At 38.7% G+C, this 22,032-nt stretch overlaps 1 protein-coding gene across 4 annotated transcripts in view; it reads right to left on the bottom strand.

Annotated features, from left to right (window-relative positions):
- The window catches only part of ppp1r12a.L (protein phosphatase 1 regulatory subunit 12A L homeolog), a 69,472-nt gene extending 67,764 nt beyond the window's left edge, over positions 1–1,708 (bottom strand). For 2 of the 4 annotated variants that reach the window (XM_041586375.1, XM_041586376.1), the window contains exon 1: positions 1,188–1,708. In XM_041586375.1, coding sequence (XP_041442309.1) covers positions 1,188–1,424 — 237 coding nt within the window. In that variant the 5' untranslated portion in view covers positions 1,425–1,708. The remainder of the gene's footprint in view (positions 1–1,187) is intronic. The other 2 variants (XM_041586374.1, XM_018252497.2) reach the window with 2 other exon arrangements.
- Positions 1,709–22,032: the final 20,324 nt, after the last annotated feature.

A 22,032-nucleotide genomic window follows, 5' to 3' on the forward strand; every position in this document is an offset into this window, starting at 1 on the left:
ACGACAACATCCCTACACATGTCTTTGGGAGTTCTTTTTCATGGACATGTTCCATTAATAACAGGTAGTTCTATTCTGGAATACCAGCATATACCAGTTACATCATATTTTCCCAAATAACATTAAAATCACATGAAACATTAGGACAGGGCCATTCAGCTAAAACAGGACGTGCTTTCAAAATATGAGTGCATCTCGATTTTAATAGATTTTCCTTGCTGCAGAAGATGCCTGCGCTGGAGAACCTACTATAGCAAGGTGTGCTAATATTTTGAATTTGCATTCTTCTGCCCAAATACACACAGCACTTCAAATAATTCTATATTTAAATGTGGCTGCTGTTTTGCTTGCGGTGAGTTAGTTAATGGAGTTCTCTACTGTCTGTGCTGCCAGAATTAGAGGCAATCAGATGGCCTGCAATGTGAAGCAGGACTAAAGGCATTTGTGGAATTCAACTTGCTACAGCAATGATAAAATAACAAAAGCAAAGGAGCTAGTGAAGTGCACGCCTGTGTGAGTGCTGGTGTGTCCCTTCCTGGTTGCAGCAGGAAAAAACAAAACAAAAAAAAGAGTGCAGTGGGCACAGCAGCAGCACAGGGTACACACAGGTCGCTCTGGGTATGTCAGAAATGACAGCAGACATTCATTCCCAAAAAATAACAAGGCACCGTGTGTGGCCTTGGGCCTTGTGTTCCTTCAGCTGCTGGTGAACTTCATCGGTCAGGAGATGCTGTGACCAGGGGCGCTCCACCAATGAGGCGAGTTGAGACACTCGCCTCAGGCGGCAGCGCCCCCCTGGTTACCAGGGGCGGCAAAAATGCCGCTCCTGGTAACTAAGAGCCGAATTTCCGGTTTTCAACCCGGAAATTCGGCTCTTCTAGTGCAGAGAGCGCAAACGCGCTCTCTGCACTAGCGTCGTGCAGCGCCCCGACCCCCTCCTGCGCAGAAAATGTGAGCGCCGTGAGGAGGGGTCGGGGCGGCAACGGAAGGCCGCCTCAGGCGGCATAAAGGCGCGGATCGGCGCTGGCTGTGACTTGTAGCTCTCCATCAGCTGTAGGAATGTAGGGAAGCAGAAAACTGCAGCTACAGGCTCCCTGTTAAGTGTTGCTGAGCCGGAGCTCCCGGCATCCCTTTCAGACGAGAGTTGTGTGGATTGTGCTGTATAATAGTGACCGGGATGTCGGTACCTGGTGCAGAGCTGTGAGTCCGTCCACATTAGCGTAGTTGATGTCAGCTCCACGGTCAAGCAACTTGAGAACCTCCTCCGTGTCCCCGCTGGAACAAGCAGCCAGAAAGACAGCGCCATCATCGAACTTCACCTTCGTCTTCTTCCTCTTGATGACGTGAGGCTCCAGGTCAGTCTCTGAGCCGATCCAGCGCTTCAGCTGCTCGTTCCTCTTCTGCTTGGCGTCCGCCATCTTCATTCCCTCCCCTTCCCAGCCCCGGGCACTTTACTATCACGTAACCTTCTTGGTTCCAACCACCACTCCGGTGTTCGAGTGACAAGAGTCGTCGGAGTAGCTTCTATTCGGCTCCGGGGCCCCACACCCTGCTCCCTCCCACTCTTTGCCTGCTGCTCTCTCTGTGACACTCAGACGGCTGCAGGCCCCTGACCGGCTGCGCACACACAACGCGCGCTCACGGTACTTGTCTGCATAATCTCGCGATAGAAAATCACTATACAACCCGCCTGCCGACGCCTTGCGGGAGGAGCCCTAGTCACAGAGCTCGTACCAGGTGCTCGGACAAAATGTAATTGGTTATTGGACAGTGATACGTCACATCTGCCCTGTTTGTAGCAGGGTGATTTGGCTCAAACTGAGGGGAAGGAAGTACTTGTGTCATAGCCGTGTATAATCCGCATTTGTCATCATCTACCTGTGAGTGTATCTAGAGATAGAGAGCTGCACATACACACAGGAAGTGTTCATAGCTCTCTCAAATCTTTTCGCAAATAAAACAGGACTGCCTCTGCCAAGAGACATGTTATTTGTAGGTGTTGGCTTAAAGGAATTGTTCAGTGTAAAAATAAAAACTGGGTAAATAGATAGGCTGTGCAAAATAAAAAGTGTTTCTAATATAGTTAGTTGGCCAAAAATGTAATGAATAAAGGCTGGAGTGATTTGATGTATAACAAGTCAGTCAGAACTCTACTTCCTGCTTTTCAGCTCTCTTGGTTTACACTGACTGGTTACCCTGGCTACCAGGCAGTAACCAATCAGAGACTTGAGGGGGGTCACATCTGTTGCTTTTGAATCTGAGCTGAATGCTGAGGATCAATTGCAAACTCACTGAACAGAAAATGTACCATGTGGCCCCCCTTCAAGTCGCTGACTAAAGCTGGCCATAGATGTTGAGATTTTTAAAAGATCAGATCCTGATCATGAGACCACGATCTTCTCAGAACGATCGTATGAATTTACCATCAACTAAAAAGACCAATTTGCCAGGAAAACAAAGGGGAGCTGTCCCTGCAAACATAGATAGATTGCACTGGGACCGACAAAGATTTTTTGACCTGGCCGATCAATTTCCTGACAGATGTCGGGCGAAAAATTGTAAGATGTACGATCGTTCGAATCCCACTAACCACACGATAATTTCGAAGGATTGGTCGGGCTTCCCTAAAATCGGTCGTTCGGCAAGAAGAATCGTCGCGTCTATGGGGACCATAACACAGAGTTATAGAGCTGAAAGCAGGAAGTTGGATTAGACATTTGTTCACTCCAGCCTTTATATATTACATTTTTGGCTAACTAACTATATTAGAAACATTTTTTATTTTGCACAGCCTATCTATTTACAAAGTTTTTATTTTCACACTGAACTGTTCCTTTAAGGGGGGAAAAAACCCGTAAAAATACAAGTAGACTGGTACTCATTCCAGAAGAGATGGGAAGTGACAGCCCGGCAACAAACATACGTATTAGATGTTACTGCAACATTGTAATGTTGTTCCGGACATTTAATCCTGCAGTTTTACAAAAAGCATATTCGGACCCCTATTTATCCAGCCAGTTCTTTGGTTGTTAATGCACAAAGTCATATTTTCATACACAGAAGCCACAAGTAAATGTCCTAAACCATACACAAGTAACTGGTGCTTGTTCACATTTAATGTTTGTAAATTGTCATTTTTTTGGAACTTTATTTTGTTCGAACTAAGCCCTCTCTGCATTGTTCTTCTAGACTAAAGCACATATAGAAAAACCTGAGCTCACTCTTTTACCTGACACATAGGGGCACATTTACTAAGATCGAGTGAAGGATTCGAAGTAAAAAAACGTCAAATTTCAATGTATTTTTTTGGGTACTTCGACCATCGAATAGGCTACTACGACCATTCGATAGTCGAAGTACTGTCTGTTTAAAAAAAACTTTGACTAGTTCAAACCTACCGAGGTACAATGTTAGCCTATGGGGACCTTCCCCATTACTTTGCTAAGGTTTTTTTTTTTAAAGAAAATCCTTCGATCGATGGATTAAAATCATTCGATCGATGCGGTAAATCCTACGAATTTGATATTCAAATTCGTAGGATTTTACCTCAACGGTCGAATTCGAGGGTTTATTAACCCTCGATATTCGACCCTTTGTAAATGTGCCCCTCATTGTATAATGTTCCCAACTTCTGGCGCCTAGTCTACCCCCAGCTCCTTTATACATTTTCCCTTCTCCTACAAGCAGCAGTGAGACAGAGCACAGCTCCTTTTTGTCCTTTTATATATGGGCTTCTTTAACTTGCAGTACAAACTGTACTCAGACATACCTTGACTAGTCCTCGCATTTAGCATCTAATGGAGATGTCTTAAAGCTACCTGCACCAGTTTCTTACCAGCCTGGCCAGTAAAAATCACACCCTATTAATGTTATTAATAGGGAAGAAGGATCAGAATTTAGGAAGGCTGTATTTTTTTTCCAGAAAAAGTGGCAAGCCTACCAAAGAGGGGTTTACTTTGTAGAGCAGTCCTTTTATATTCTGTTGAACAGGTCTTCTTTAGATTGTCTAGTGACTTATACATAGGTTTGCCAAATATAGTTGCTGGTAAATTTGTAACAACCAGTCCTCCTCCCCATGCCCGCCTCCAGCACACCTCACATCCCCTCTCCCAGCTCCCCCTCTAGCCAGCCCTAGTCACTAAATTCTCTGTGACGTAGCCTCAATGATGTCAGGTCCCGCCCCAACTGCATCACAACTCCACATCTCTGACATCACACACCCGCTCCCTCAGAAACACCCCCACCTGGCTGTAATGAAATGAGCAAAAAGGTGGCAATCCTACTTAAATATAGAGCCATTAGTTCTGTTCTCCCCAATAAATAATATGATAAGCACAAATATTTTTTCCTAGCAACAAGCAACATAAAAAAAAATAACACTATGGGAGAAGACAGAAACAGTGATAAGACAAAGCAGTGATAGTTCTACTGTAAATGTATATAAGGTACAAACTGGAAGCTAGACATGTCATTACTAGTGTCCATGGAATTTTTTTTAATTACATGACCATATACGTATCTAAATTGGCACAGGAAATCTCTTCATTCTGTGACCAATGCAGGTAGAATGATTCCATCGATGAAAAAGGATATCAACATGATATTCCCTTTGAAAGCTCAAACCACCAGTAGACTATCCACCTAACAAGTTCAAAGCATTGAATGTCCAATTTACCTTATATATGTAAGTATCAGTTTAAACCTCTATACCTTATATGTCAATGACCTGCTGTCTAAAAATTGCAAATTCGTAGGGGTTTTTATTTGTGGGGGGTTGAGTTCTCCTTTAAGTCCCTTTTATTAGTCTATGTCATGCTTATGTTTTGTCATAGGAGGACTTGTTGAGGGCTTGTTGAGACAAGTTCCCGTGTGTCATACCCTGTATAGCAGAAACTGAGGTATGGGCAGTGGTAGCGTCATAACTATTAATTATTGTTAAAGGGGTTGTTCACCTATAAATTAACTTAATGTATGATGTAGAGAGTGATATTCTGAGACAATTTGCAACTGGCTTTCATTTTTTATTGTTTGTGGATTTTTGAGTTAGTTTGCTTTTAGTTTAGCAGCCTTCCAGTTTGCAATTTCAGCCAAATTCCAAATTACCCTAGCAACCATGCATTAATTTAAAAAGGAGACGTGAATATGAATAAGAGAGGCCCTGAATACAACTATGAGTAATAAAAAGTAGCAAAGACTATACATTAGTAGCCTTACAGAGAATTTGTTTTAAGGTGGGGTCTGTGACCTCCACTTAAAAGTTGAAAACAAAAGAAGGCAAATAATTTAAAAATTGTACAAAATGGAAAATGAAGGCCAATTGAAATATATCAAAAGTTAACTTAAAGGTGGCCAACCCCTTTAAGCGACATTTGCAACCCTTAAACTGTCTTACTATATTGGTCAGTGATCCTAGCATTTGGCAAAACTGGGAATTTAAAGAACAAAAATGTAATATACAAACTGTGTTCAACATAAATGAATATATGCATTGTGCATACTGTAGAACCTGAATTTTATTGAACACTTGGTCACTCCCCTCTGATTCATCAGAGCAATTTTATTATGAGCAAATATATATAAGTAAAAAATATAGCTAGTCCTACCTATATATAGAGTATATTTTCTGTGTTATGTTTGAAATTCATTATTCTATATATGTTTATGCTTAGCAACCTCGCCCTTTCACATTTTCTTCCGCCTTGATCTCATCTAGTGCAGGATTTAATCTACAGTAAATTGGCATCATATTTCTAAAATATATGATATACCAACTTCCAATGCCATGAGTACATAATCTCCTTCATATTTTCAAAATCCTTTTGGTATACAGTTGGCAAGTCTCTGACATCATAGTAACATAGAAATACATCAACTATCATTTATAAATTGAAAAAAAATGATTAACTAATCCATTGTTTTAAGTGTGTTCTTCTCTAAGGATTGTTTTGAGGTTTTTTATAAGGAAATAATAACACAACAGCAAAGCTAAGAGAAGTAATTAAGAAGGTTGTGGCCAGATAACCTGGAGACAATAACAGACTAGGAAACACTTATGCTTATGGCTTAAGGGATGTATGGCACCCAGCGTCGGACTGGGCTGACGGGACACTGGGGGGAAAAAAAACTCGTGGGCCCAGCCTACCCAGACCCACTCCACACAACCGGTGATCTCCACCCAGTGGCCTGCGATCAAAATATTGCTTACCCAGCCCTGATTTGTGGCTAGGCCACAAAGGCCCGGGCCTAGGTCGGCAGAATATTAGGGGCAGCAAGCCCAGCCCCCTAGCGCTCCAGTGCAGGCACGCATGCACGCTGGCATCGGAGGGGGGGTATGCGGGTGGTCTCTAGGATTGCGCAGCCAGGCATCAGGACCGCACGGCCTCGGGGCATCCGCCCACTAAATCGGGTGCTGTGCTTACCCAGGGGCATTTCTGCCATGAGGCAGCAGTTCTCCACAAGTTACCAGGGGTGGCAAAAAGTAGGCCCTGGTAACTTTAAGAGCTTCTTTTCCAGTTATTAAACCAGAAATTCTGCTTATTTTTCAATTCCTGCTACCAACAGCCAATCAGAACCCATATTTGGCACTACCAGGAACTTTTTGCATGCTTGTTTTGCTTTCCACAGCAAGTCTCTAGGCAGTAGTGATGTGCAGGTTCGGGTCAACTTCCGCACAAAGTTTGGGGACCGCAGGTGGGCTACTAGTTCCCCACTGCCACTGGACAGGCTCCTTTTTATATAGTACTTACGCAAAGTTGTGCCCAGTCCCCTTCTGTGACATCACTGCAGGGTGGGTATAGGTCGGGTGCTGGTTCTCAGGGGTCGGGTGCAGGTCAAGTTTTTCTTGACCAGCACATTACTAATAGGCAGGACATACGGTCTTTTCCTGTAGGTGGCACAAGATACAGTATTTATGATTTTGTATTTACCTGTAATGTAAAAAAACAGAATGATCAATTGTTAGAACGAACAACACAGAACAGAGATTTCCCAGTAAGACTAGCTATCGTACAGCAGACCCCACAGTCAAGGGGGGGGGGGGTAGAATACAAGGGGGTCTGGATTGCTGGGTCTTCTGTATGGTAGTTTCTCCTCCCCAGGCACCATTATACTTTTTTGCTGCAGGTTACAGAGGAAGGGAGGGGGGGGGGAGAGGTTTGGAGCCTGTAGGTGCTCTCTAGAGCACCTGTATCTTTTTGAATTAAATCCTGGGATGCTTCAGCTTTTTCTGCCTCTATATATATATATATATATATATATATATATATATATATATATATATATATATATATATATATATATATATATATATATATATATATAAATATATATTCACATCTTTAGTTCCAGTATTCAGGCCATATGTTGGCTTAACCACGTTCTAAACAGTTTAACTTGAGTGTTAGTACTGTTTATTAGCATGGATTAAACATTGTGATTTATTATACAACCTCTGTGTAATTATATACAGCATGTTTTATAGAAATATTCTAGTAGTGTGGACAGGGCCAGAACTATGGGTAGGTAGGCACAAGAGGGGGGCGCCAGGCACTTACCTTATATGGGTGGGCTGTGTGAAGTCAAAGTGCTAGGCGCGCGTCCTCGTTTACGCGCGGTTACGCACACGCGTCCTTGGTTACGCGCGGTTACGCATGTGCGTCCTCGTTTACGCGCAGTTACGCATGTGCGTCCTCGTTTACGCGCGATTACGCATGTGCGTCCTTCGTTACGCGCGGTTACGCACACGCGTCCTTGGTTACGCACACGTGTCCTGGGATTATAGGTAATTTATCCTTATGTAAGCAGCTGTAAAGCATAATTCGCTTGCATATAGTCATATTTAAATACTCACATTTCTTTGCAATAACCCTAATAAATATACAGTACCCTGAAGCTGGAGAACAAAGCAGTCAAAATGTATTAAAAACACTCATTAGAAGTAGAAAAATACAAGGAAACATTTACTTCAGGGTGTTTTTGGCCTTCCATGCACTTGCACACAGAAGTGTGTGATATATAATTTTTTCAGAACTAAATCATACGCCACCATGAGATGGCATATTTCAGGAGTAAAAATCTATGGTACTGGTATGGGATCTGTTATGAAGAATGCTCGAAACCTGGGGTTTTCCATGGGGTAGATTCACTAAAGGACGAAATTTTGCCAGAGTTGCCATCGCCAATTCACTAAGAGCTGAAGGCGCCAATTCGCTAGCGAAAGAGACTGTCGCTAGAGTTCGTTCAAACTCTATTGCCAGGCGACTTTTCACTCTGGAGAAAGGTTGTTACTCCGCAAATGCAGTACAGTGCGGATTTTACTGAACGTTACCTCTTTTGCCAGAGTTAACTTCGCCACCTCAGACCAGGTGAAGTGCTAAAAAGAAGCTAGATCTTCCTCAATCTTCTGTCATAACCTGTGTGTGGAAAATGCATTGAAGTTCCAAAAACGCTGGCAACTTTTCCTTTTTTGAAGCAGGATTGCCTGCAAAAGTCCTAATAAACTTATTTTGGGAAACTGATTTTCTCCAGACATTTCATAACATAAGGAACATTAATTTTACAGTGGGCTCGTGTGTAGGGAATTATATGTATTAACTCTTAGTTTGGATCAATTACAAGGTACAGTTTTATTATTACAGAGAAGAAGAAAATCATTTTTAAAATATTGGATTATTTTATTACAATGGAGTCTATGGGAGACAGCCTTTCAGTAATTCAGAGCTGTATGGTTAAAGGGTTTCCGGATAATGGATATCATAACTGTATTAGGCACCTCTCTATAATTTGTGGCTTGATTTTTTTCTATAGTTTGTGACTTGATTTTTTTTTTTTTTTTACAGATCATGAAAACTGCCTTTTCATTCCACTGCTTATTGTAAGAATAATTCTAATAAGGGCAGTTCAAATATGCACTATGGTACCCTTTAGGGAGGCTTTATTATTAGACAATACCCTAGCAATTGATATGATTTTGCTTTTGCAAGTGACATTGCAACCTTGTATGCTTTGTTGGACTTTTTTATGGACTTGCTACGTCACAGACAATTACCTTGATGAACTACAGCTCACCTCTCACATGGGCACTGTTAAAAAAAGATTACTTGAGCATATTTGTGGCTGGGACTTCCTGTGTGTGACTTTAAAATGTTGGTGCAGTATGGAAATGATTCACACTTGATAATGGGCCCATGCTGTCTGAAACATGTTGTGTGGCTGTATAATAAAGCACAATTAGCAGTTACCCTGTATGTGTTCCTGACTCACACATGCTTACTCTATTCTCACTATACTGAAATGATGCGCTGCGATGAGGTGAGTCAGCCAAAAGTAGAAAATACATGGGCCTGTACCACACAAATCTTCTTTCAAGGTACCATATGCTGTCAGGAAATCTGTGTTTTTTCACCCCAAACTCAACCACTTTTTAAGTTTTCAGCTGCTATGGTTTGTTCTGACCTAATGCAGGACTTATTAATAATGAAGATTATAATAATGTACCATACATTATTTTTTTAATCCTTAAAGAGCCAAATGTGCTCTATATTGTAAGCCCTTGAAACGTCTTCTTGGTTTTTTTTTGCAGGAATTGTTCAAATGAAGATTTATTTTTGCAAGCAGTTAAAAAAGGAAGACGTTAAACAGCTCAAATCATATCTATAAAATATTAGCTGCGAGCAGTGCAAGAGTAAACATGCGCTAGGAGAATAGTTAGTGCTTTGAATTCAAACAGCTGCATTTATATGACACCATACTGGACATTTGCAAATGATCAATTTCTTATTTACAGATGTTTCTATCTTTGCTAATTAAACTGTCAGGGTAGTTTAAAATTGATTTTGTCAGGTTCATAGAACAGATGAAGAGAGCCTTAATGTTATTATATGTCACTTGCTTTCTATACCAGAAATGTGTAACTTTGTAAGACTGGCTTGGTTGGATTATTTCTTACATTTTAATTCTTTGTGCCTATTCACAGTATTGATTCTGAGGTGCATATGGCACAGCTAGCTGGCTAAATGTTATACTGTATGTGATGTCAGAAAGTAATTATAAATGTAATTATGATGTGATTGTATTCATTTTTTTAAAAAATTTGTGTTAAAAAAGCCTGTGTGTTACAGTGTGTTACTAGTCTGGCAGCTCAGATATTTGAAACCAAATATAGATGTATCCTGGTTTAGTTCGAACATTGGCATACTAAAAAATATAATATTTTCTTAAATATTAGTTGAAAAGGCATTTTTCACTTTTCCAACAAATGGTGCTGGAAAAGGTAGTGGTATCTAAATGAAAAAGCTATTTCAGGAAACCTTCCCGATGTGAAAAATTTAGTTCTTTGACCCTTATTGATAGGCTGTGTAAATTACGGTTAAAGCATTTTTTAACTTTCTGTTCAAATGCTGTGAGGTGACAAAACTCACCCAGTGAGGCTCGTCATCAGAGTTATGTAGTACGTACTGCTTTTAAAAAGGACTCAGGGTCCCCCCATAAAAACCTACGTTTTGTTGTTTGTTTTTATTTACTGTAGAGTGAATGATTGCTTCTAAAAAATATTTCCCCCCCCTTTCCCCACATGCTTACCTTTTAATACCTTTTATACTTAACATCTAGGTTTTTTTAGGCAGCCTCCAAACATAACTGACAATAAAAAAAGTGTAAAGAATTATTCAACAGATGAGTGACTTTGTCCCAATCATTGCATGCCCAGTTCCTATGGCTGTTACAACATCTGTATAAAGTGCCTTGTCAATAGAAGCTCTGCAGTACACTCTCTCTTTGCAGAGCTGCTGTCAAATTGCTTTTCTGTTAACCTTTGTGCTGCATTTACTGGAATGCATTCTGGATAACAAGTCCCATACCTGTAATATGAATTTGATTAATGAAAAGAAAGACTGGGACTGCAATTTTGGAAGGGTTAAGAAGAAAGAAGTTACAGAGAACTGTTTAGTACAATGCATGCATTTGCCATAGGAGAGAAGTGACATTTTAGGTCAGGAGATGACAGTTCAAAGAATAGTTTGCAGATAAATGAGGCCCAACAAATGTGTCTCTATGCAAACAATGATTAGACTAGAGCGGCTGAAAAGAGTGCAATGTTGATGTCAATCATATTTTAATTACTCTACTTGTCTGTAGTAGAAGTAGTGTAACTGTCACATCTGAGGAAGGGATTTAGCCATGAACTTTGTTTTGCCTCTCAATAAAAACAAACTAGTAGCCCCGGACCTTGCTTTGGAGTGAGAATTTAATAAAACAAAATAGTTTAAATGCTGCATTAAAACCTCATGCTGCAACACAAATTATTCACAAATACTGTATATAAATATACGTAAAATGTTGGCGTTACTGTGCTTATAAGATCACTATGTCTTGTGTAAACTACAGACAAATAATAAAACCCCAGTATTTATTATTTTTGTAGTTTGGTAGTAAGACATCTTTAGTTTTTGTTGCTGGTGAAAATTCGCCAGAGTGATGTCATTGCGGTACTTCGTCAATTTACTAACAGCGCAGGTGTAACTTCGCTAGCGAAAGAGACTGACGCTGGCACTCATTCGCACTCAATCGCCAGGTGAAGTTGCGCTCAGACGAAGGGACGTAACTGCGCAAATCCACTAAGATGCGGATTTTACAAAACATTACCTCTTGCGCCAGACTTGCCTTGACCACCACAGACCAGGCGAAGTGCAATAGAGTAGAAAATTTTGTTCAAAAATGTTCTAAGTCCCAAAAAACGCTGACGTCTTTTCCTTTCTTCAGGGTGATAGGCTGCAAAAGAGTGTACATTTTTTTTGGGGTAAGCAGCTTCCCCCCTACATTTCCTAACATATGGCAAATAAACTATACACTGGGCTCATGTGTAGGGCATTATAACAACTCTATTTTCTTTTATTAAGCTTCCCTGGGCTTGTGTAGTATAATGTATTTGCTGCAACATATACGTCCATTCAAGTCTACTAGAAAATCATGTAAACATGAAATAAACCCAGTAGGCTGTTTTTGCTTCCTAAAAGGATTCATTATATCTTAGTTTCAAAGTATAAAATTTGGATTATTTGGATAAAATGGAGTCTATGGGAGACAGCCTTTCCGTAATTCGAAGCTTTCTGGATAATGGATCCCATAAATGTATTTCATTAGGTGCAGCGATAATAAATATAGCCATAAGGCCATCTGAATGAACTCCAATAGCAAGAAAAACAATAAATCTATTTAATGAACCTGAAACAAAAAAGTAAATCCAAACTACATACTTACATGGTGTAGCAAAACAAAATCAGTGTTACTATCATACAGCTATAAGCATAAATATTGCATTCCATAACTTTTTCATAAAAAATATGACATGCAAGGCCCTGTATGGAATTCCCTAATATCTGCTCAAACTGCTGAGTGTAAGCCTAAAGAGAAATTCCTGACATTTTTTACCACTAAACTAGAACCTTAAAAGTTTTGTCTAAGGTCCCCTATTAAACTATCCCCAGACTGCAATTTATGTGTAATTAAGGAGCATATATCTTTGCTAAATGTGTATTTAGTTTCTGAATCAGATAACATATTTCACTGCATTTAGGTCAGATTTTGGTTTGTGTTTAAAATACAGATTGGTAGGAAGCTGCATTAAAATAAAATAAAATGACAAACTAAAATAAAAATGTATTTTGTTATACTCTAACACTGTTTTATAGCAGGCTGGTTAAAACACACCTTCTTAAAAGCTGGGATGAGAAAATTTTGCTGCAATCATGAAATACAGTCCTTAGTACTAATCTAAAACATCCACAAATCTCTGTAAATCAAAATTAATCATTTCACCCACAGCTATTGTATCCAGGAAACATGACTATGTTTATTGCCTTTATGGGGATGTAATTAAAAATCGCAAGTGACGTTTAAAATTGCATATTTGGGAATGTTTAGCACTGCTAGCAATGCAAAAACACCTGCTCTGGCGTTTCATTAAATATTCAGTTGCAAAATATGCTTTGTGATTGCGAAATTATATTACATACACTGCGAATGTTCACATCTTAGTGAATTTGCGGAGTAACGTCCATTCGCCAGAGCGAAAATTCGCCTGGTGAAAGAGTGCGAATGAAGGCTAGCGTCTGTCTCTTTCGCTAGCGAAGTTACGCCTGCGCCCGTTAGTAAATTAGCTAAGCGTCGGAAAGTGGCAATTCCCTTTACTAAATCTGCCCCACTGTCACAATATGCTGAGTTAGACATAGGAGCTGCAGAGTGAGTGCCTTATTATATGTATTGATTTCATTCTACCAGTAAGCAGCAATGGTTCATTCTGTTGTTTTGTGGATTAACATCTAAATATACTTTATTAATACAATATCTTATTCTGCAGTGAGTGCATTACTTAGAATTAATACCTAGATTTTATTGCTGTTTAGCAGTGTCCTTGTGTATGTCGTTTAATACAAATTGCTTTTAAATATTTAGTTACTGTTTATTGATTAAGAAACTGATTGCATACCAGAGATATTGATCCTGGAATGGCATAGGAATGTATCCAGGATCAGGCTGTTTATTTAAGTCTGGCATCTTAAGATTCTTACCATCTACCGTGCCTTAACTCCTGTCTATTCTATCTGCAACAACTGCTGTCCTCGTTTTGGGCCCCAGTTCTATTACATTATAATTTCTTTGCAGATCAAAAATGAAAACTGGAAATATGGATAGGATTACAATGAAGGGATGTAAGAGAAGATTCATGGAGTAATGCAATGAATTAGAATATGTGTATTTCCTTACCTTTCTTTACATTTGAAGACATTTTTCCAGATTCTAATCCCTGGAGATACATTCACGCTTCAATTTTTTCTAATTTATGTTTTTTAGTGAAGCTGCAAAAAGGAGAGCTGCTGAATAAAAAGCCAAAGCAAATGCAAAATGTCTTAAAATCTCACTCTCTGTATCATACTAAAACTTTAACCACCCCCTTCGCATTGTAATCTTCACATTTAGGGGCAGATTTATTAAGGGTCGATGTGAAAATTAGAATTTCTGAATGGATTTTGTTTGGTCAAAACTCTCAAATTTGAAATGTGAATTATCCAAACTCGATTCAAGTTTTAATTCAAATTTCGAGATTTATCATGCTCTGGCCCTTTAAGAACTCAAATTCGGCTATTCGCCACCTAAAACCTGCTCAATTACTGTATAAGTCAACGGTAGAGGTCCAGGGATCAATTTGTTGATGTCTGTAGCCTTCCTGACATTCAAGTTTTTTTCAGAGAAAAAAACTTGAATCTAGTTTTTTTTAATTGTATTTTAAAATTTGAATCAAATTAGATTTGAGTTTTCGTGTCGTTTAAATTCGTTAAGAGTTTAAATTTGATTTTATAAATAAATTTCGACTAGTCGAATTTTGAATTTAAGGGAGTTTAAAAAAACTCAAATGAATTAGAAATTCGACCCGTGATAAATGGGCCTCTAAGTAGACAGTTTACAATTTTCAGCTAGTTGTAATGTTTTATTCTTTGCAATGTTTGAATTATTTAACCTTTTGTTTTTCAGGTCTCTAGTCTGGAAGTTAAATGGTTATCTGGTGGCTAGGATCCCACTTAACCTAGCAAACAGTGGTTTGAATGGCAGATTCGAAGATGGACAGTAATAGAAAAATATTAATAGCACTAAAATCTACTTTATTCTGCTTTGTTGATTACAGGGACAGTGTCCTCAAGACTCTACCTAGTTTCATAATCTATTGTCAGATGGAAATTTTGTAAATCCAGATTGTACATTCAGATGTCAGCAGTTTGCTAGTTGAGTATAAAGGACAGTTTTGGGATTTAAGGTAGGATTCTATTTACAAACATATTGCACCATATTCATTGCTTAGGGTGAGTTAGAAAAGGTTAAACTCTATATTCCTTGAAAGATTTAATCCAATGATCCAGCCAGGAGGGACCTGTCACTTTAAGACATAATTCCAAATGTATTTCTATTGTGTGTCCAGCAAAAAAAAACTTTACTTACACTATATAAATTATTGAAATTGTGTGTCCTTCAGTCTTGGGTTTACACAAGCAGCAAGCAGGCAGATGCCATTTTGTGAACACTATTATTAAGTCAAGCTTTGCATCATCCCAAAATCTTGTAGATGTACCAGAATAGGGGACTTGATGCCCATGTCCATGCACTGGCTATACAATTAGGGGCAGATTTATCAAGGGTCGACTTTCGAAGTGGAAAATACTTCGAAATTCGACCATCAAATAGAATCCTCTGACATTGGAATCCGGAGGATTTTATTCATCGTACGATCGTATTCCGATCATACTTAGAATCGTACGATTCGAACGATTTTATTGCACGATCATACGATTTTCCTTCGATGCCCAAAAATTTAGAAATATGCTATGGCAGGTCCCCATAGGCTAACATAGCACTTCGGCAGGTTTAAGTTGGCGAAGTATTGAAGTCGAAGTTTTTTTAAAGAGAATATTCAAACGATTTTTACTTCGAGTCAAAGTAAATTCGAAGTCGTAGTATCCTATTCGATGGTTGAAGTATCCAAAAAATTCCTTTGAAATTCGAACTTTTTGTACTTCGAAAATTCACTCGAACCTTAGTAAATCTGCCCCTTAAACTGTGAGGAGGGAGGGGGAATGTGAGGAATGCAGTGACATCCAGGATGTACAGAATGGAAAGTGAAAGTAATTGTCAGAGGTGGGGCAAGCAATATATGATTGACAGCTGAGATTTTTAAGTACCTTTAGTAACTGGTATAAAATTAAAAAAAAAGAATTTGAGTTTCATGTCTAATTTGAAGAGGACTTTTATTATACAACTTTGTATGTCTGGGTGACAGGTCCCCTTTAAGAAAAATACATTTCTGAAAGTGTGAAAGTGCAGGTTGTTGGATAAAATTGTTCACCAAAAAGGAAAAACACTGTATTGGTAGATTAAGCAACCAGACTCAATTACATTTCCTAGATGGAATACAAGTGGTTCATGCATTTTACAGTTGCCATTGTGCCAATTTAAATTGTGAACCGACTGTGAACCATTATGCATATTCTGCTTTAAAGGAGAAGGAAAGGCTAAAATTAAGTAGGCTTTATCAGAAAGCTCTATATAAATAGACCAGTAAACCCTCAAAGTAATGCTGCTCTGAGTCCTCTGTCAAAAGAAACACCACATTTCTTTCCTTCTATTGTGTATACATGGGCTTCTGTATCAGACTTCCTGTTTTCAGCTTAAACCTCCAGGGGTTGGGCTTGAGCATGCTCAGTTTGCGCCTCTCCCCCTACCCATTTCCCCCCTCCCCTCCCTGCTGTAATCTGAGCTCAGAGCTGTGAACAGGGAGAGACTCAAGCAGGAAGTGATGTCACACCAAGCTACTATGGCAACTGCTATCCTAAACAAACAGAGAACGTCTAGAGCTGTTTACTGAAGTATGGTAAAGCATTCTACAGAATAAATCAGTGTTATAGTTTGCACTATTGTGGTTATTCTATTGGCAATAAACTGTCTCTGTAGCTTTCCTTCTTTTTTAACTAAACTGATATCCAGCTAAATAATCTGTTACTATTAGGGGCAGATTTATCAAGGGTCTATTTCAACTTTAAAAAACTTCCAAATTTGAATAAAAAAAGACGAACCAAAATTTTTTTTTTTTTAAAAAAATTAATTTTTTTGTTTTTTTGCTTGTGAATAGTCCATATTCGTTCGAATTTGGCAGAATTCAAAATGCACGAATCGAAGTAATAGCACATTAGATCAAATTCGAATCAAAGTTTTTTCCAAAAAAAACTTTGATTTTTCAAAGTCCACCAATTGACTCTAAATAGGTTTTAGGAGGTCCCCCATAGGCTGAAACAGCCTACAGTACATGATAAATTTCGAAATTCTAGTTTTCTAATTTTTTTCAAATTCAAATCGAATTTGGACTATTCCCTAGTCGAAGTACACAAAATTAGCTCTTTAGTTAGTTTTTTAAATTCGCATTTTCACTTCGACCTTTGATAAATCTGCAACCGTAAACAATGGGATTATAACATATTATCTTAATACACTCTCTTTGGCACTAAAGCCAAATGAGTCACAACTTTCTTTCCATAGATAGAAGAAAGCTGTTCAGTTGTAGCCAATTACTATTACAGTTGTTTGTTGTTGTTGTTGTTAATATGCAGTGGAAGAAGTACAAAATGTAAAAACGGGAATCCAGGACATATTTAGTAAATAATTGTTTTAATAAATAATTGGCTGAGAAATGTCAATGCTTTTTTAGCCTGTCTCCAGACTGACACGAGCTTTCCACTGTGCTAGCCGAATACCAAAGGCCATATGACAATGCCACGAGCAATGAGAGCAGAGTTTTGTGATATGATCTTGAAATGTCTTTAGGACACTGTCATTCTCTACTGACCTTTTGTAATGTGAGAAAGTCATAGAGCTGTGTATTTTCATAACTGCAGGAGTATAAATGAATATTTGAAAGTTTCACAAGTGCTTAGATTTTAGCTTTAGATTTGGTAAAACATATACTGGTATGGGATCCATTATCCGGAAACCAGTTATCCACAAAACTCCGAATTACAAAAAAGCAGTCTCCCATAGATTACGTTTTATCCAAATAATCCACATTTTTTAAAAATGATTTCCGTTTTTCTCTCTAACAATAAAACTGTACCTTGTACTTGATTCAATCTAAAGTATAATTAACTCATATTGGAAACAAAACCAATACTACTGTGTTTATTTCATGATTAAATGTAATTATTAAACAAAGTAGACTTAAGGTATGAAGATCTTGATTATGGAAAGATCCATTATCCGGAAAACCCCAGGTCCCTAGCATTCTGGATAACACATACCTGTACATGCAATATATTTGTTTTGATGCATTCAGCATGCATTGAAATAAAAACATTCACATATGTAATAGCCGGTAGGAGGCTTGCTTGGGAATTATTATATTGTTTGAAAACTATAAATGTATAAATCATTCTTGGGTTTTTATCTGTTCAGCTCTGGGACAGAGGAAAGCATTCACATAAAAAGGGCTGTACAGGGTGAGAACCTAATAATAACCACAAAGCCTTTGTAGTGGGTAGTGCATCGGTTGTCATAGGCTATTTACTTACTGGGACAAATATACATCTTTAACAAAGAAGCATTCCTGAGTGTAGTGACAGATTTTCAGCCAAGCAATGAGTTGTCAAGGACACTAAGGTGTACATTCCTTTGAAACTGAATAGTTAAAATGCAGAAACACTAAAGGTATTTCCAGAAGAAGCGGAAACAGGTTTATTTAAATAACACTATGAAGAGAAAGTTTGAAAAACACAAGATGAGCCCATACCTGCAAGAAAGGTCAATAGTATCATTTTACTGTAAGCTTTACACTGTATAATGGCTCGTGTGTTTTAGGTACTCACCTTTTTTTGTAGTCATGTTATCCTGTACATTTCATGTTATTATTATTATACCCCAGACAACCAAGTCCTTACCAAACTCTCTAATGTAAATACAGATAGACTTTAGAGTCATCCGAACATTATGCCATTCATTCTGCTATTATCCAGAACACTCAGGACTTGTTTTCCGGATAAGGGGTCTTTCTGTAATTTGGATCAACATACCTTAAATCTGCTAAATAAAAATTCCAATAGCATTGTTTTCCCACCAATATCGCTTGGCAGCTTAGTTACCACCAAGTACAAGGTACTATTTTATTATTTACTGAGAAAAGGGAATTATATTCATAAATTAGAATTACTTCCTTAAAAGAGACTTTATGGGGTAAATTTACTAAGCGGCGAAAATTCGACAGCGACGGCTTCGCAGCCATTGCAACACTTCGCCAGGCAAAAATTCGCTCAGACAGCGCTTATTTACTAAAATACAAAGTTGCTTCTGCAATGAATAATATATAATTAGGAGAATATAAGCGGAGTTCACCCTTCCAGCGTTTCCAAAGCACGTCTCTCCTCCAGCGGCATCCCGCGAGAGCTCAGCAGCTACACACACTCCAGTATCAATTCAAAAAGGATTCACTCTACGCTTGGGGCACTCAGAGACGTTAATCTTCATCAAACTGTGGCTTTATTGTTGCAAACAATGTGACAAAGTGGCAATGACCGTGCAAATCAGCCTACGCGTTTCGTGCCCATAACCTCTGATGAAGTGCAGGTAGTTATCGGCACGAAACATGTAGGCTGAATGCTATCCGTCTGAGCGCCCTAAGCGTTGATCAAATCCTTTTTGAATCTCAACTTCGTTAGAGGTCTTCGCTCAGGCTAATTTGCATACGGCAGGAAATTATAAAGTTGAATGAACGTATATGTTGCAGCAAATACATTACATTACACAAGTCCAGGGAAGCTTAATAAAGAAAATAGAATTGATATGATGCCCTACACATGAGCCAAAAAAATCTTTAAAGACTTTTGCAGGCTATCACTCTGAAAAAAAGGAAAAGACACCAGCGTTTTTTGGGACTTTTGGAAACTTTTGCCACTAAAAATATGATGTAAGTAACAGAAGAATGAGGAAGATCTATGCACTCCATTGCACTTTGCCTGGTCTGAGCTGGAGAAGGCAAGTTTGGACGAAAGAGATAACATTCAGTAAAATCCGCATCTTAGTGAATTTGCTGAGTAACGTCCATTCGCCAGAGCGATAATTCGCCTGCCAATAGAGTGCGAATGACTGCCAGCGCCCGTCTCTTTCGCTACCGAAGTTACACCTGCGCCCGTTAGTAAGTCGGCTAAGTGCCTGAAAGCGGTAACGCTGGCAAAACATCGACAGCGTTATTCACTTCGCCCTTTAGTAAATCTGCCCCTATGGTAGATAGCGTTCCCATAATTAGGAACTTTCTGGATAACGGGTTTCCAGATAAGAGATCCCATAAATAAGTTACGTCTTATTGCAGATTCAGAAATGTAAAGCTCAAGATTCTTTACATTTATCAAGCAGTCATTTACTGCCTATCTCACTTACTATTGATGGAGGCAGTTGGACATAATGTAAAAGGCCTCAAACAACACAAGAACTAAACTCCACTTTTCCAGCATATTGACTGAGCCGCTCATCTTTTAATCTGTCATCAAGATAGCTTCTTCAAATTCCCATGTAAAAGTTTACCTCCTCGTCAGCCCTATGAAGAACTTATATGGTCCAAACAATACATGAGACTGTTGAGAAAGTTGTTGTGGCCAGTTACTGAGTTGCATGCACTACAATTGCACCTGATGCATTAAAAGAAACACAACTGAATAAGTCACAAATGTATCCAAAGTTGGTGTGGGGATTGTGTCATTTCCCATGTTATAATGATGTTTGTGTGTGATTAAGTGGGCTAAAGCTTGCAGCACCTGTAGCCGAAGCCCTCAGAGGGAACCCTGGAATTACTGCTTGGAAGTGGTGGAAGCTCAAGAGTTGCCTTGCACCAGTGGACACACATACATCAGGGTAAGTCCATTTCTGTGTGTCAGGGGTGAACATAAAGTGTGCTATTGAGCTTAAAAAAAACTCTGCTACGCTCATGTCTATACACAGTACAAAGTATGAAGAGCCAAACATAGTTTATTACTTCAGTCTGAAAATAACACATTCTAGGCATCCCATCACTTCTACTAGCATTATGTAATGTCTGGAACAGGGAGCACCATAGTGCAATGCACAATGCTATATACAAATTTTATTTACTGGTTTAATTTTAGAATGCTATATGGCAGGGGGCCACATGGTTTCTTTTTGCTAATATTTTAAGGCTTTACACTTGAAAAAGAGGATAAGACCTTTTATTTAACCTTTTATTTTTGTAAGATATGCCAACCAAGTCACCGTAGTTACACTGTAGAGTGTAGACTATTGCACTACTTACAGAGAATGCCAGTGGATGTGATATTCCTAAGATGTAGCCTGTCTTGTTTTAGTTGGCAAAGTTGTTTCCTTCTTCCGGCTTTTAGACCTATGATTAGAACCTGGGCACCCTCATTGACCTCTCATTTATAAAAACTGCTCCAGAGCATATTTATTTCAAGATCCTCAAAACTGTTGATAAGTGACCTCTTTTACAAACATATACTGTAAATACTGGACCTAAAAAAGGATTCCAATTACCCCTATGACAAAATATGTGAAGAAACTGGCCACAAATTTTGCCTTTAGTAAAGCCATAGAGGAAGCAGCCTACTCTATTGGTAATTAAACTCTTCGGGGGGAATTTATCAAGGAGTGAAGTTAGAGGTCACCACAGTATGCTAGAGTAAAATTCTGCCACTCTCCATTTATTTCTATGGGATTTTTAAAAGAGTATTTATCAATGGGTGAAGTTAAAGTTCATCCTTTAATAAATATGCCTTTCAAAATCCCATAGAAATGAATGGAGAGTGGCAGAATTTCACTTGCAATCTGTAAATTTTTTGATAAATTCTGAGTTCCTGCCATGCACTTGCATTTATCTGGTTGTATCACTGGTTCTCATCTTGGTGTTTTCTCTGATTTCTACCTGCTTTGACATATTGCCTGTTCATTGCAATTGTCTTCCACCTGCTCCTGTCCTTTGACCTGACAATTGGACATTGCTTCCTGCCCTGCATCTCCTGAACTTTATGATAGCCTTAAGCAAGCACTGTCATCTTCTCTGTAGTAAAAGTATGGAAAGTCTCTATCACTGAAGGGTCATTAGAATTTTTTAGAATTAAACAATAATGGCTGCATCCATCAAAAACATGGACATCTCTTCACAATTGTACATCTGTAAGTGAAGCTATTGGTGCTCAAAAGATTATCTGTTTTTAAATAAGGTTTATTTTTGCATTAAAGAAAGACACAAGATGGTATTAGGCTGTGGCATCATGGCATATCTTCAATTGTTTTAAGATGGAGTTTGGAAGAGATGAGAAAGTGTAAAGATGTCCAGACTATATAAACTATATTACTGTATATCTGATTGATCAGTTTGTGGTCAGAGTTAGATTTTGCCATCCAAATAAATGGGCAAGTAACAGTGATCTGTTCATTATGGCCACTAGGCAGAATTAGCTAACCTGAACGTGAAAGGTATTG

Source organism: Xenopus laevis, chromosome 3L, assembly GCF_017654675.1.
Source record: "Xenopus laevis strain J_2021 chromosome 3L, Xenopus_laevis_v10.1, whole genome shotgun sequence".
Classification (NCBI taxonomy): Eukaryota; Metazoa; Chordata; class Amphibia; order Anura; family Pipidae; genus Xenopus; species Xenopus laevis.